The sequence below is a fragment of the Babylonia areolata genome, chromosome 12 (assembly GCF_041734735.1).
Source record: "Babylonia areolata isolate BAREFJ2019XMU chromosome 12, ASM4173473v1, whole genome shotgun sequence".
NCBI lineage: Eukaryota > Metazoa > Mollusca > Gastropoda > Neogastropoda > Buccinidae > Babylonia > Babylonia areolata.
In genome coordinates, this window is record NC_134887.1 from 19,191,179 (window position 1) to 19,204,538 (window position 13,360).

Here is a 13,360-nt window from a genome sequence, read left to right on the forward strand (position 1 = left end):
TCTATGTAATTAGCGACTGAAGCGATTATTGTCATCAGCCAGGGTGTGGGGAGGGTTTGGAGGGGGTGGTGTCTGCATGAGCACTACTATGATCAACTTTGAAGTGACTCCGCTGCAGTGCAGGGTCTCCTCTGTTGTGTGGCCCCTGGTGACCTAACATTGATAGTCCCGTGTGTACTGCCAACACTGAAGTTGCAGCAGGCGAAGCTCAGTTGTGGCTGTGTACGGGGAACTTGGAATGACTGGCATGGGAATAATACCACTGTAACTGCGCAGAGTAGTATGGGGTCTGTGTAAGTCTGTGTAATTACCTGGTCTCAGTTGTATGTGTGTCTGTTTGTGCATGTGTGCGTGGGTATCTGTGTGTGTGATGACAGCCGTAAGGAGTGAAGGAACCAAACTAGTTTCAATGGTGGGTTTTCATAAGACCTTTTCTGTCATCCCATTTGTGATGATGAGGTAAGCAGGGTGAGAAGTCAGAGATCAAGGTCATGATTTAACAGAATAGGAAAGAAGCTCAGTGGAGCTGATTTCTTGCATCTAGTTACGATCAAACGTGATATGACAGTAAGATCCCTTTTAGAATTAGGGGTCATATGTTCAGGATGAAGGTCACAATGCAGTTTACTATAATGCTGGGAAAAGCTTGTAGGTAAAAAAAAAGATGAAGCCTTGTTTTCCTATTCCATAATTCCTGTGGTCGATCGAGGGGGTGCAATATAATGAGGCTTGAAGGCTTTGGTTCTCTTGTTTTCCATACGTGTGGATACATTTGTTTACCGTTCAAGGTGAAGTTTTTGACAGGGTTTTGCCATGGAGTCTTTCATGTGTACAGTGCACTTGCAGCCTTGCATGGTTGCCTCATCCAGAAGACTAGAAACCTGACACTACTCAAGGTCTAGTGGAGGGGAGAATTGAAAAAAAAAAAGAGAAAAAAAGTCACAGTCTTTGTGGAATTGGAAACTTGAGTTACCTCACCCTAGCTGCCAGGCCATGACATAAGTGTGTGGGTGCGATTGTGCGTGTTGTTTTTATAAGAATGCTGAATATGTAGAGAAGCGTAAAGTACCCATTTTAACCATTGCTTTTTTGTCTACTATCTGGCACAGTGTTGTGAAGTGGCATCATCTGTGTGGTTGTTGACGATGTGCGCGTGCGTGTGGCACCTGTTGAGAATCACCGCCCAGTGCTTGGCTTCTTTTCTTAGTTACTGGTTGTTTCCCTTGGCTGTGATGGGCAGTTCCCTTTTCCTGGAATGGTGACCCCCAACCCCCCCTGCCCCCACCTTCACTCCATTTCTTTGGGGTGGGGAGTTTCTTTCTTTCATTTTTTTTCCTTTCTTTTTTGTTGTTGTTTATTTTACATCCTCGCACACTGCTACTATTTCTGCCTCTCATTTCTGGTCTGTACCGGCAAGCACTTTCTTGACTATGGTTGCGATGTGCTCGTGGACATACACACATGCTTTATATAGCGTGCATTCCACACGCATACTGACATATTGCTACACACTTATTTTACAGTTTGTACATCACACACATCCTGAGACATATTGCAGCACACATGCTTTACTGTATGGAACACATATTGCTACAGGCATTTTACAGTGTGTACATCACACACATACTGACACATATTGCTACACACATGCTGTATAGTGTGTGTGTCACACATACTGACACCTACTGCTGTACACATGATTTAAGGTGCACATCTCACGCACGCGCGCGCGCATGCACACACACACACACACACCCATGCATACCCTATCTCGTCAAATGGGCATATTGTTACACATAAACACACAATGCACATTCTATTTTGCAGCTTGATGCAGGATTGCCTGTTTGTTGCATTCTGGCACTTTTTTTTCTTAAAAAAAAAAGAAAAGAATTATCACAACTGATGGATTCGTTTTGTGTGCAGTTGCCTGCATGTGACAGAGAGAGAAAGAGAGAGTGGGGGGGAACTCAAAATCAAATTAGTAATATGTATACTTTTTGCAGGGTCGGGGGGTGGGGGGGGAGTTGTTGATACTATTAAATAACCAGTTAACAGTTTTCAAACTCGTCTTACAAGATGCCTATGAACCTAGATGCATGGATGAAAAAGGGAATGTCATTTTGGCTTGACTGTGCTACGTCTGACTTTGTTGCTTCCCCCTACCCCACACCCACACCCTCCCTGTTTGTGCTTTTCAGAATTGGTCGGAGTATTCGATTGATTGAATACTGTCAGGGCAGTCTGTTATGTCTTACAAATGCCAAACTGTGTTTGAGAAGATGATTTCTTGATCAGGAAGGGGGGGTTGTGGGGGGGTGGGGAGGGTGGATTCTGTACAATATTAGTGAATTAAAGTAAATCACAAATGGTGCACAGTCCTCCTTAGTCGCTGTGATGACACTGACGACAACTTGATCAGTGTTGCAGTCTCTCCAACCATGGGTATAATGCATTTGTGTGTGCATAAACTGTGTTTATAATCCCAAGAGCAACAGGTATAATTCATTTTTGTGTGCGCAAGATTTTTATAGTCCCCAAAACAACATGATAAAGTTTTAGATATTTATGTGTGCAGCTTAATCAAAGTCCATATACTTGATTGTAGATGTTCTTATTTGTTTTTTGTCACACACATTATCACTTGTCCTAGTGAGATTTGAGTCAATAAAATGAATGTGTGAGTGTTTGCATGGCTTCAGCTTCAAGGGCGTTTACTGGAGAGATTACCCTTTGTGTCTGAGGTACATCCCTTCCCCTTTGCATGGCTGTCATTGAGTTTGGATTTTCAGACAGAAAAGTTGGATGCTTCACTGGTATCAATGAAACTGACCTCTAGCATTTTATGTATTTCATATTTTGAAGTGAATAAACAAATTACATAAAGATTATGAACAAATTGATTAGATGTCTTTTATATTCTTTCCAGGATTTTGTTATGTACATATAGTCATTGTAGGACGATAAATGAATGAATGATTTATCAATAAATGTGGAAAAGGTAATGATGAGTTGCAAGAATATGTATTTTTCCTTTTCATAGTGTGTATCTCAACAGATCCATATTTCCAGTAAGTTAACTTTTCAGAAGAATAGAATAGAAGCTGTTATCTTGGTTTCCATTGCTGTTAATGGATATTTTGTGTCATTTCTTGATGTTCTGTTATGCACACATACACATGAACACATGCATATTTAATGCACACATTCATGCTTGAGCATGCACTTACACATAAGCACACATTGAATGACGCTTTTCATTGACCATGTCATATGTCATCTTTGCAATGCATTCCAGAAGCGTTCCATTATTGTTTATAGCAAAATTATTCCATGCTGCGCATAATGTTGTAAGTCCTTCAGAATAGTCCTTTCTCTCTTTATTTTATTTCTTATTCTTTATATTTTTTTTTGTTTTTGTTTTGTGTATTTCTAATAATGTGTAAGAGTGATAGAGAAAGAGACTGTCCAACAAAACCCCTGTCTTTTAGCTCTGAAATTGAAATGTCTCTTCGAGTCTCAAAGCAGTAAGGAAGATAATTTTGCAGGATTTTAAAATTTGTTATTTTACATAGCTTTCACAGTTCAAGTCATCTATTTTATTATTCAAAAGACAAAACAAATGAAGTATCAGTTGATGAAATAATCCTGGTTTTCCACCCACAAATTGCAGGAATATTTTCTTCTTCTTCTACTTATATATATATAATCAACTAATGAAACATATTGACAATGCAAAGAGGGCACTATGGTTTTCCACCCTTAGTAGGATTTGAGGGGGTGGGGGGGAGGTAGTTATTTTAGATAATTTTCAGTTCTTGTCACCAATGTATATGTATATATATTTTTTTTTTTCATCAGCTGATAAAAAGTATATCAACAAGAGACTTGAGGGCACTAAAGTTTTTCAGCCTTCAATTTGCAGGATCAATTTTGTTTTTATTTTAGATAGCTTAAGGTTACATGCAATTTAGTTGTCTGCAAGTTAACAGAAATTTTGTCTTTTGGCTTAAGTACACATATCAAGCACAATTACATTTAGAACATGAACATCCAATAAAACATGCAGCACATTAACTTGAGTAATAAAAGTAATGTTGACCCAGCAAGAAGAACATGTCATTGACAGTGAAAGTGAAACACAAGTGAAGCCAACATTCACCTCCTGCTACACATGGTCCACCACCCACACACACCCTATTACACCCCCCGTCCTCTCACATGCACACACGTCAGTACACACTGCTAACACCAGTCCTCACACATGCACACACGTCAGTACACACTGCTAACACCAGTCCTCACACATGCACACACTTCATGTACACACTGCTAACACCAGTCCTCTCACATGCACACACGTCAGTACACACTGCTAACACCAGTCCTCTCACATGCACACACGTCAGTACACACTGCTAACACCAGTCCTCACACATGCACACACTTCATGTACACACTGCTAACACCAGTCCTCTCACATGCACACACGTCAGTACACACTGCTAACACCAGTCCTCACACATGCACACACGTCAGTACACACTGGTAACACCAGCATATCAGCTATGCTGCATCATTACGAAGGTTAAAACCTCTCAGAAAACATTTGTTATTCAATAAAACACCATATAGGATGAAAATTAAACATATGTTCAGTGCATTACTCAAAAATTTATGTCACCCATTTTATTATCATTATTTTATTATTCGTTTCGTGTCAGCTGATGAAATATATCGACAAAGGACTGAGGGCACCAGAGTTATCCAACTACAATTTACAGAATCATATGTGTTTAGAATTTGAGATATTTTTGAATTCTTGTCACCCATTTTATACGATTTATTTGATGTACACTCTCTGTTAAAATGCCCATGCCTATTTTGGGTCAAAAAGTGAGCATTTTGTAGAATACCTTGCATACGCCCATTCCCCACTTTCTCTCTCTCTCTCTCTCTCTCTCTCTCTCTCTCTCTCTCTCTCTTTCTTTTTTTTATTTTTTATTTGTTGTTGTTGTAAATCATGAACTGATGATAATTCAGGATGCTATTGGTGATCATGTTGCTTTACAAAGCAGGGCATATTTAGATCCAGAGATAAAGAATGGGCTTCTGCAAAGAGTTCAGATTTGATCATTTGTTTTTATCACCTACCTGATGATCAGCATTATCACTATTCTTTGCAAGACGTGAGTCAATGAAATGAATGTCTGAGTACCCCATTAAACACCCACCCCCAACTTTAGGGTGGAATTTGTGCAGAATGGAGATGGGCACTTCCAAGGTAGTTTAAAGTGTTAAAAACAACAACAAAAGCAACTTATCATTGATGACAGACTTCATGGCACAGGAAGTGACAAAATAGTGAAAAACCAGAAACGCTTAAAACAAAAATATAAAGTCATTTACGTAGAACAAGTATTATTACATTCTTTCCGCCTCAAAGAAAATGTCACAATGCACATCAACAGAGAACTTTTGATACTTGAAAAGAACACAAAGTCATGGCATTCTTCTATGTACTCGTAGACCTCTGGAGAAACGAAATCAACAAGTGTTGTAAGCTTGTCAGGAACATATTGTTTACATTCATCGATAAAGTTGAGGAAGGTGCGATACCAGTGTTTCCATCGCATAGCTGCCGTAGGAGAAATCGGATCGAGATCTAACCTTACAGGTTTCAGAAGAGTCGGAATCTTATCCATGATTTTGATGACATTCTTCGAATTCTTATTTAGCTGGTTAAATTGTCTTATTTTTGGAACTTAGTCTCAGAATTAACCAGCTAAATAAGATGCCCACCATTGACAAAATAGTGAAAAACTGGAGATGCTTGTAATGAAAGTATAAAATCATTTACGTAAAACAAGTATTATAACACACCTATATCCCCTCGTTCCCATGGTATGCATCAACAAAGGTATCAACCGATGAAATATATTGACAGCAAAGACAACAAACTTGAGGGCGCTAAAGGTTTTCCTCCCCGTACCCCCTCTCTCCTATGGTAATGCGTCAACAAAGGTATCAACTGATGAAATATATTGACAATGGACTTGAGGGCACTAAAGGCTTTCCTCCCATACCCGTCATTCCCACGGTGTGTGTTCTCAGCCCTGGAAGGCTTCAGCTACGTGCCGCAGTTGCACCCCCTGGAGACCCTGCACAACACGCTGACCTTCCGTGAGATGGATGACTTCCTGGGTCGCATCACCTCCACCCGCTTCATGCAGCCCGCCATCTCCCCCACCCTGGCCGCCAGCCGCCCCTCCCTCATGCTCATCTCCCCCAACAAGTGTGAGTCATGTGTTGTGTGAATGCGTCATGGTGGCGTGTTGTGTTACGCCAGTCGTGTGTTGTGGTGATATGTTGTAATACACCAGTTGTGTGTCATGGTTGTGTGATGTGTTACGCCAGTCATGCGTCATGGTGGAGTGTTGTGTTTCGCCAGTCGTGTGTCATGGTCGTGTGTTGTGTTATGTCAGTTTTGTGTTGTGGTGGTGTGGTGTGTTATGCCAGTTGTGCGTTGTGGTGGTGTGTTGTGTTGTGTTACACCCCTCCATCATGCTCATCTCCCCCAGCAAGTGTGTCGTGTGTCATGGTGATGTGTTGTATCTTGTGTGTCGTGGTGGTGTGTTGTGTTACAACCCTCCCTCATGCTCATCTCCCCCAACAAGTGTGAGTCGTGCATGGTGGTATTGTATTGTATTTCACCTTTTTGTCACAACAGATTTTTCTGTGTGAAATTTGGGCTGCTGTCCCCAGGGAAAGCATGTCGCTACACTGAGAGCGCCACCCATTTTTTTGTATTTTTTTCTACGTGAAGTTTTATTTGTTTTTCCTATCGAAGTGGACTTTTCTACAGAACTTTGCCAGAGACAACCCTTTTGTTGCCATGGATTCTTTTGCTTGCACAAAGCGCATGCTGCACACGGGACCAGGGTTTATTGTCTCACCCAAATGACTAGCATCCAGACCACCACTCGAGGTCCAGTGGAGGGGGAGAAAATATTGGCGACTGTACCGTGATTCGAACCATTGTGCTCAGATTCTCTCGCTTCTAGGCGGACTCGTTACCTGTGGGCCACCACTGGGTGTGTTGTGTTACACCAGTCGTGTATTTTGTGGTGTGTTATGTTACTGATGCCCCTCCATCATGCTCATCTCCCCCCAACAAGTGTGAGTCATGTGTCATGCTCTTAGTTCGGTTGGAAGTGCAGGAATCGGGGTGGTTTTTGGGGGGGTTTATTTTAGTTGTGATGTTTTAAAGTGTGGGCATTGGGGTGTATTTATGATTTGTGGTGGTTGAAAGTGTGGCATTTGAAAAAAAAAAAAAATTATGGGTCATGGTGCTTTTAAGTGTGTCATTGGGTTTTGGATGGAGTTGTGGTGGTTGAAAGTGTGGGATACTTTTTTATGTTCTTTTTAAATGAGTTGTGGTGATTTGAAGTGTGGGAATGTTTTCTTTGGGTTTTTTTTTATGAGTTGTGATGGTTTAAACAGTGGGAATTGGGGTGTATGAGTTGTGTAGGTCTGAAGTGTGGGAGTAGGGGTGTGGTTTTACTGTAAGTTGTGCTTCGAAGTTTGGGAATCGGGATTAAAAAAAAAAAAAATCTAAGTCATAATTGTTTTAGGTGGGGGAATACAAGAAAGTTTTTGAAGTTTTGTGATTCTTTTTTTTTTTTTGTGTGTGTTTTTTGGTGTGTAGTTTATTGGATAGAGAAGGTGAATTTTGAAAGTTTTTGTGAGGGGAGCAGTTTCAGTAGAATCTTCCTTTACTTTTGTTTCCTTTTTGACTGGCTTGTGGACACATGACAAGTCTTTGCATTGTTTTGTTTTTTGTTGGGGTGGGCGATTACAGCTGTTCAGTTTGCCAGTTTTGTTCATTAGTGTTTCTTAAGTAATCAGGTAGGTATTGAATGCAGTGTTATAACTCACTTAATAAATCAGAGATAGTTATTGTTACTGAAAGGGAATTAAAATCTTGCAACGATGAGTTTGTAAGTTGCTTCATCAGAAAACAAAATAAAACAAACAACACACACACACACACACACACACACACACACATGTTTTCTGGTGCCTGTGGTTCCAGACCCCCAGAGTTACCCCCCATCCAGCAACTCCAGCTCAGGCCCCTCCTCCCCTAGCTCCGCCCCCACGCCCTTTGACTTCTTCATGCGCATGTACATGGAGCGCAGCGAGGACGGTCAGCGCTCGGACACAGATTCCTCCGCATCCACTTCATCAAGTCGCCGTGACAACCACATGGCTGTTTCAGCTGTGGCCACAGTGGTGAGGGCAGAGGAGACAGCGGGCAAGTCTTTTGAAGGTGTGTTGAACTTGGGTTAGTGTACTGTATTGCATTGTGTTGTATTGTCTTGTCTTGTTTTTCTCTTTTGTCATAACAGATTTCTCTGTGTTCTTCTTCTTCTTCTTCGTTTGTGGGCTGCAGCTCCCACGTTCCCTCATATGTACATGAGTGAGCTTTTACGTGTATGATGGTTTTTACCCTGCCATGTAGGTAGCCATACTCCATTTTCAGGGGTGCCTCTGTGGGTTAATTTCAGGCTGCTGTCTTCCCAGAAAAAAAAAATGCTTCTCTACAGTGAGAGCGCCTTTCCCTTGTGTACAGATTTGCTGCACTTCGAAGTTTGTTTTCCCCACTGTTTTGTAAATGTTTTTTGGTTGCTGTTCTGGTTTTTTTTGTATCCTTTTTTATGATTTTTTTTTGTAATCTAGGTGTAGATTAAGTGGAGGTGACGTCCAGAGCACAATTCAGTTCAGTTACTCAAGGAGGCGTCACTGCAAAAGTATTAGCAGCAGTCAACTTGTTGGAATGTGAAGTTTGAGAGTGTACCCACTTCCCAGCTAGTACGATACTCCACATTTTGCCAGTCCGGACCACCTGCCTGTTCTTGTTTGCGTTAGGGAGGTTAATGGTTAAGGTATGTCATGAGCTTGGGTTTTCTTCAGCTTTGACAGTTTTGTATTAAATGCAGCTAAATTTTCTGTTCAGTTGGACAGTCCTGATACAGTCCTGTGTGGTCGGCTGGACTGTAAGCAACAATTTCAAATGTTCCCACCATTTCTTTCTTGTCTTTTTGAAAATATTTTTATTAAACATATTTAGAGGGATGCTCTGTGTGTGTGTGTGTGTGTGTGTGTGTGAATTTGAAATGTTTGATACAATCTTTGACTTCTCGCTTGAAAAATGCATTAATTTTAGAATATTCTGGCGCATCAGTAACGGGGGAATGTTCAAAAAGGAAAATAAAACAGACCAGTTAAAAATGATAGTAAGATTTTATGCATTCCATTCTGATGAAAAATAATGAATGATTCTGGTGGAGTCAGTGTGCACAGGAAGTTGTCCAAATCAAGACCAGAAAGCAAAGCCTCAACAGGGACTCTTGTCTTGGAACTTCCTCCGATCTATGACAGTCTGTTGCGATACCACAGTCAGGTGCCAGTGGTAAGACAATGTTAATGCGGCAGTGAACTTGGTTCACTCACAGTCTGTCCAACCCAAGACTTTACAAATGTCAGTTTTGCTGAGGAAGGTGGTGAGAGAGCACCGAAATGTGCAAAGGGAAAATTTTTACTACTCTCACAGGATGCACGCATGTTTTGTCAGCCAGTGAACATCAGGAATCAGAGACCAGTGTGTTCATTGATGACGATGACTGTTTCAGGCAACAGCAAGAAGAGCCCCCAGCGTGAAGACTGCCCTGCGGAAGGCCAGCACTGTTCAGTGAAATCGTCCTGCACGCAAACCTCAGACTGCAGCAAGGGTGCGGTCACTGCTGCACATGCTTCCTGTGCCACACAGACTGCTGAAGGGTCGGCACAACCTCCGGCTTCAGTCAGAGCCGGTGGGGAGGGGCGCGGCTTTGACAGAGCTCAGTCAGGTCATCAGGAGCAGAAAGGCTGCGACCCTAAAGGCTGTGACCCTAAAGGTTGTGACCCAAAAGACAGAGCGACATGTGACGGGAAGGCCGCTGAACAGCAGCAGCAGTGCAGGTCAGGGTCAGGTCAGAGGACGCCGCCTGTGCGCACGGGGAACCGGTTTGCCGTGTCAAGGATCTCTGACGATGCTCCTCCCCCTCCGTCCCCACCCCCCAGCAAACAGAAAGAGGAGGATGCCAGTGTGACATGATGCTGACCACAGTCTTAGTGCGTTGTGTTTCCGTTCTGATTTCTCTCTGAGTGTGTTCAGTTCTTCACTGTCCATTGGACGATTCTTTAATGATGAACTGTTTGTATTTTTGTTTGGTTTTGATTTCTTTGAGTGCGTTTAGTTCTTCACTATCTGAATGACTCTGTAATGATGAACGATCGTTTTTTTTTCCGTTTCCTTGTTGTTGATGCATGTGGAATCTGTAGTCCTTTTCACTATCTGTTGAATAATTCTTTAATGATGAATGATCTTTTTCTTTCTATTTCCTTTTTGTTGTTGTTGATACATGTGGACTCTTGTCCTTTCTTTTTTCTTATATGTAGTTCTATTATTCCCTTGTGCCAGAAGCTGCTATTTTTCACTTGTCAGCTGATGACTGAATTAGAAGTGTGCTTGCAAGTTGGCTGGCAGAGGTGAATGTTTCATTGACATTGCAGTATTGGGAACAACCCTGTGATAGCGTTTGTTCATTTTCAGTCAGGTGAATTGATATATGTGTAATCTGCATTTGTGTTTCCCTCCAGAATTTCTCCTATTCCCCACCATTCCAGATTTGGGCACTGAGTCATCTGAGCTGGGTGCCGCTCATTCCTGAACAGTATTGCTGGTGTGAACGACGCAGCGTCTGTGTGTGTATTTGTGTGCGTGTAGTGCAGCTGCCTTGTCAGATGCAAGAGCAGTGAAACATATCAGAATGTTGGAAAGTTGGCAGTATAGATGTTTAGGACATGTCTTTCTCTCTGGTTGCCCTCTGATCGTTGATTGATTGAATGGAGATTTTCATGAATGAGCCCCTGTGTCTCCCTTCTTCAACGCTTGTGACTTGAGTGTTATCTGTGTCAGGAAGCATAGCAGGTGGTGTTGAGAGTTTGGACACTGTTTCACACCTCTGTCTTCCTCTGCTAAAAGGAAAAAAGAGAAGGAAAAAAAAAAAGAATTAGACTGCTGTTATTTTCACAAAATTTTATGATTTTATAAAGCTTAATTTTGTCACAGTTGGAGTCTTAAGATACCATTTTGGTGCCATATGGACTTGGAAAAAAAAGAAAAAAAAAAGATTTCTGAAATTCTTAGAGGAAAACAATGTGAATGTGTTTGTTTTCTCCCCCAAAAAGACAAATAGCATAAATTAGCTTTGTTTTGTTAAGATTTGATTGTTTTCCTGGATACCTGCAGTGTTTTTTTAATCCCTTCAACAGGGAGGAAAACCTATTTCAGAAAACTTACAGAGAAGTTTGTGTGAATGTGTCAAGATTTTTCTGAATGAAAAAAAAAGAGAAAAGGAATACGCCTCTTGCAGCATATTTGCTTTCTCAGATTTAGATTATATTATGTTTATTGTAGAATGTTTGAAGGTCTTTTTTTTTTTTTTTTTAACAGAGATCACTAGACTGAATCTGATTGGTCTTTTTTTTGTTTTGCTTGTGCTCTATCTGGGATTGATGAACAGAGAGCGAGAGTGAATGGAGACATGTCAGACTGCTGTGAATAAACCGGTTTACAGGTTGTTGATGGTTGTCGATGACATTGTTTTTGCCACAACCCTTTGATTTTTGCCTTTGTTGATTGGTTGCTAATGACATCTTTTTTGCCGCAACCCAGTTGGCTTCATTAAAGTGTCAATGTGCAGGGAGTCGCACAGCTGTTTTCTGCAAGTGGACTATTAAATGTGTGCACACTTGATGTAGCTGATGGCAATGTGTGCGTGTGTGTGTGTGTGTGTGTGTGTCTGCTGATTGTCTGGTGCTGTTCTGAACACATGGATATTTAATGATTCATGAACTCACTAGGTATGTGCAAATTGTTTATTATTAATATTATTGTTGTTAATCAGAATTGTTTAATATAATTATTATTCAAGATTGTTTATTGATATTATTCAGGATTATTTATTATTGTTGTTATTACTAATAGTCAGGATTGGTTGGGTTTTTTTAATATTCAGAACTGGTTTCAGAGGTTGTGTATTTGGCAAGCTAGCTGTGGAAGATACTCTTCATAAACAGCTTTGTCAGATGTTTAGAAATAGAATATCAATAGAATTATGTCTCAGGTTTATCATTAGCCACACAGTCAGCACACACACACAAACATACTCAGAGCAGACTCATACCAGAAGCTTAAATATCTGCACACCGTTTGCGCGCGCGCACGTGTGTGTGTGTGAGTGTGAAGGGGCATGGGGGGGTCATATTATCATGAGTCATCACTTGTTATGATTATGAAGTACGCATACCATGGACACTTAGATTTGAGGGGGGAGGGAGAAGAAGAGGGGTTGTGGAGCAGGAGGGGGCTGATCACTGAAATCCAAAGCAATACTTGATAAGAGCAATACAAGCTAATCTTATAAGCTGGCATTTCTGCCTATGTCCAAGATGGCCTGGAGAACACGTGTTGGCAGCCCTGGGTCCCAGGTGGGCCAGTAGGCGTAGGTGAGGTGAAGGGTTGTCAGTGGCACTGCACAGCACCATTTCTATAAAAGGCCTTCAGCCTGAGTGACCAAGGAAAGGATTGTGTTCTGTGGAAATACTTAGAACAGCTCTTCTGATGTTGAAGAAATACATTTTTTTTTCTTCTGAAGAACAGGTCTTCTGGTGTTGAGGAAATATGTTTTTTTTTCTTCTGAAGAACAGATCTTCTGATGTTGAGGAAAAACTTTTTTTTTTCTGTGAACAGATTTTCTGATGTTGACCTATGCAGTAATGTAAGCAATATAATAAAACGATTTATTAGTGTGCTAAAATTGTTCCAGTTACACGTAAGTATTTTTACATTTTTTTTTTAAATATTTTTTTTTATTGTTATTTTACATGTTCTTGGTTAACTAAGTTTAATTCCTGTTTTGGATACATATGAATTGATATTATTTCAGTTGACTATAAACTGGCCCTTTTTCCAGTCACTACACAGTGACAGTTTCTGTTTCTCTGTCTGACTGTTGTTTTCAGAGAGAGAGAGAGAGATCAAGCTGAAATTCTGTCATATGAAGAGGAAAACATTGTGTTTTGAGGAACATGTGTGGTATTTCTTGTTATGTAAGATGAAGAAATGTCACACAAGGTGACAGTGTTCTGCAGACAAAATAAAAAATGGTAAGTGCATCACAGACCGAGTGAAAAAAGTAGTGATGTTTATGTTAACAATAAAACAAGGTCCCAGAATTGGCCAGTTTTGGTG

General features: G+C 40.9%; 1 protein-coding gene across 25 annotated transcripts in view; it reads left to right on the forward strand.

Annotated features, from left to right (window-relative positions):
• LOC143288415 (inositol hexakisphosphate and diphosphoinositol-pentakisphosphate kinase 2-like) overlaps nt 1–11,555 on the forward strand; it is a 147,903-nt gene extending 136,348 nt beyond the window's left edge. For all 25 annotated transcript variants that reach the window (XM_076596862.1, XM_076596874.1, XM_076596857.1 and 22 more), the window contains 3 exons: nt 6,115–6,297; nt 8,096–8,332; nt 9,696–11,555. In XM_076596862.1, coding sequence (XP_076452977.1) covers nt 6,115–6,297; nt 8,096–8,332; nt 9,696–10,159 — 884 coding nt within the window. In that variant the 3' untranslated portion in view covers nt 10,160–11,555. The remainder of the gene's footprint in view (nt 1–6,114; nt 6,298–8,095; nt 8,333–9,695) is intronic.
• The last annotated feature ends 1,805 nt before the right edge of the window (nt 11,556–13,360 follow it).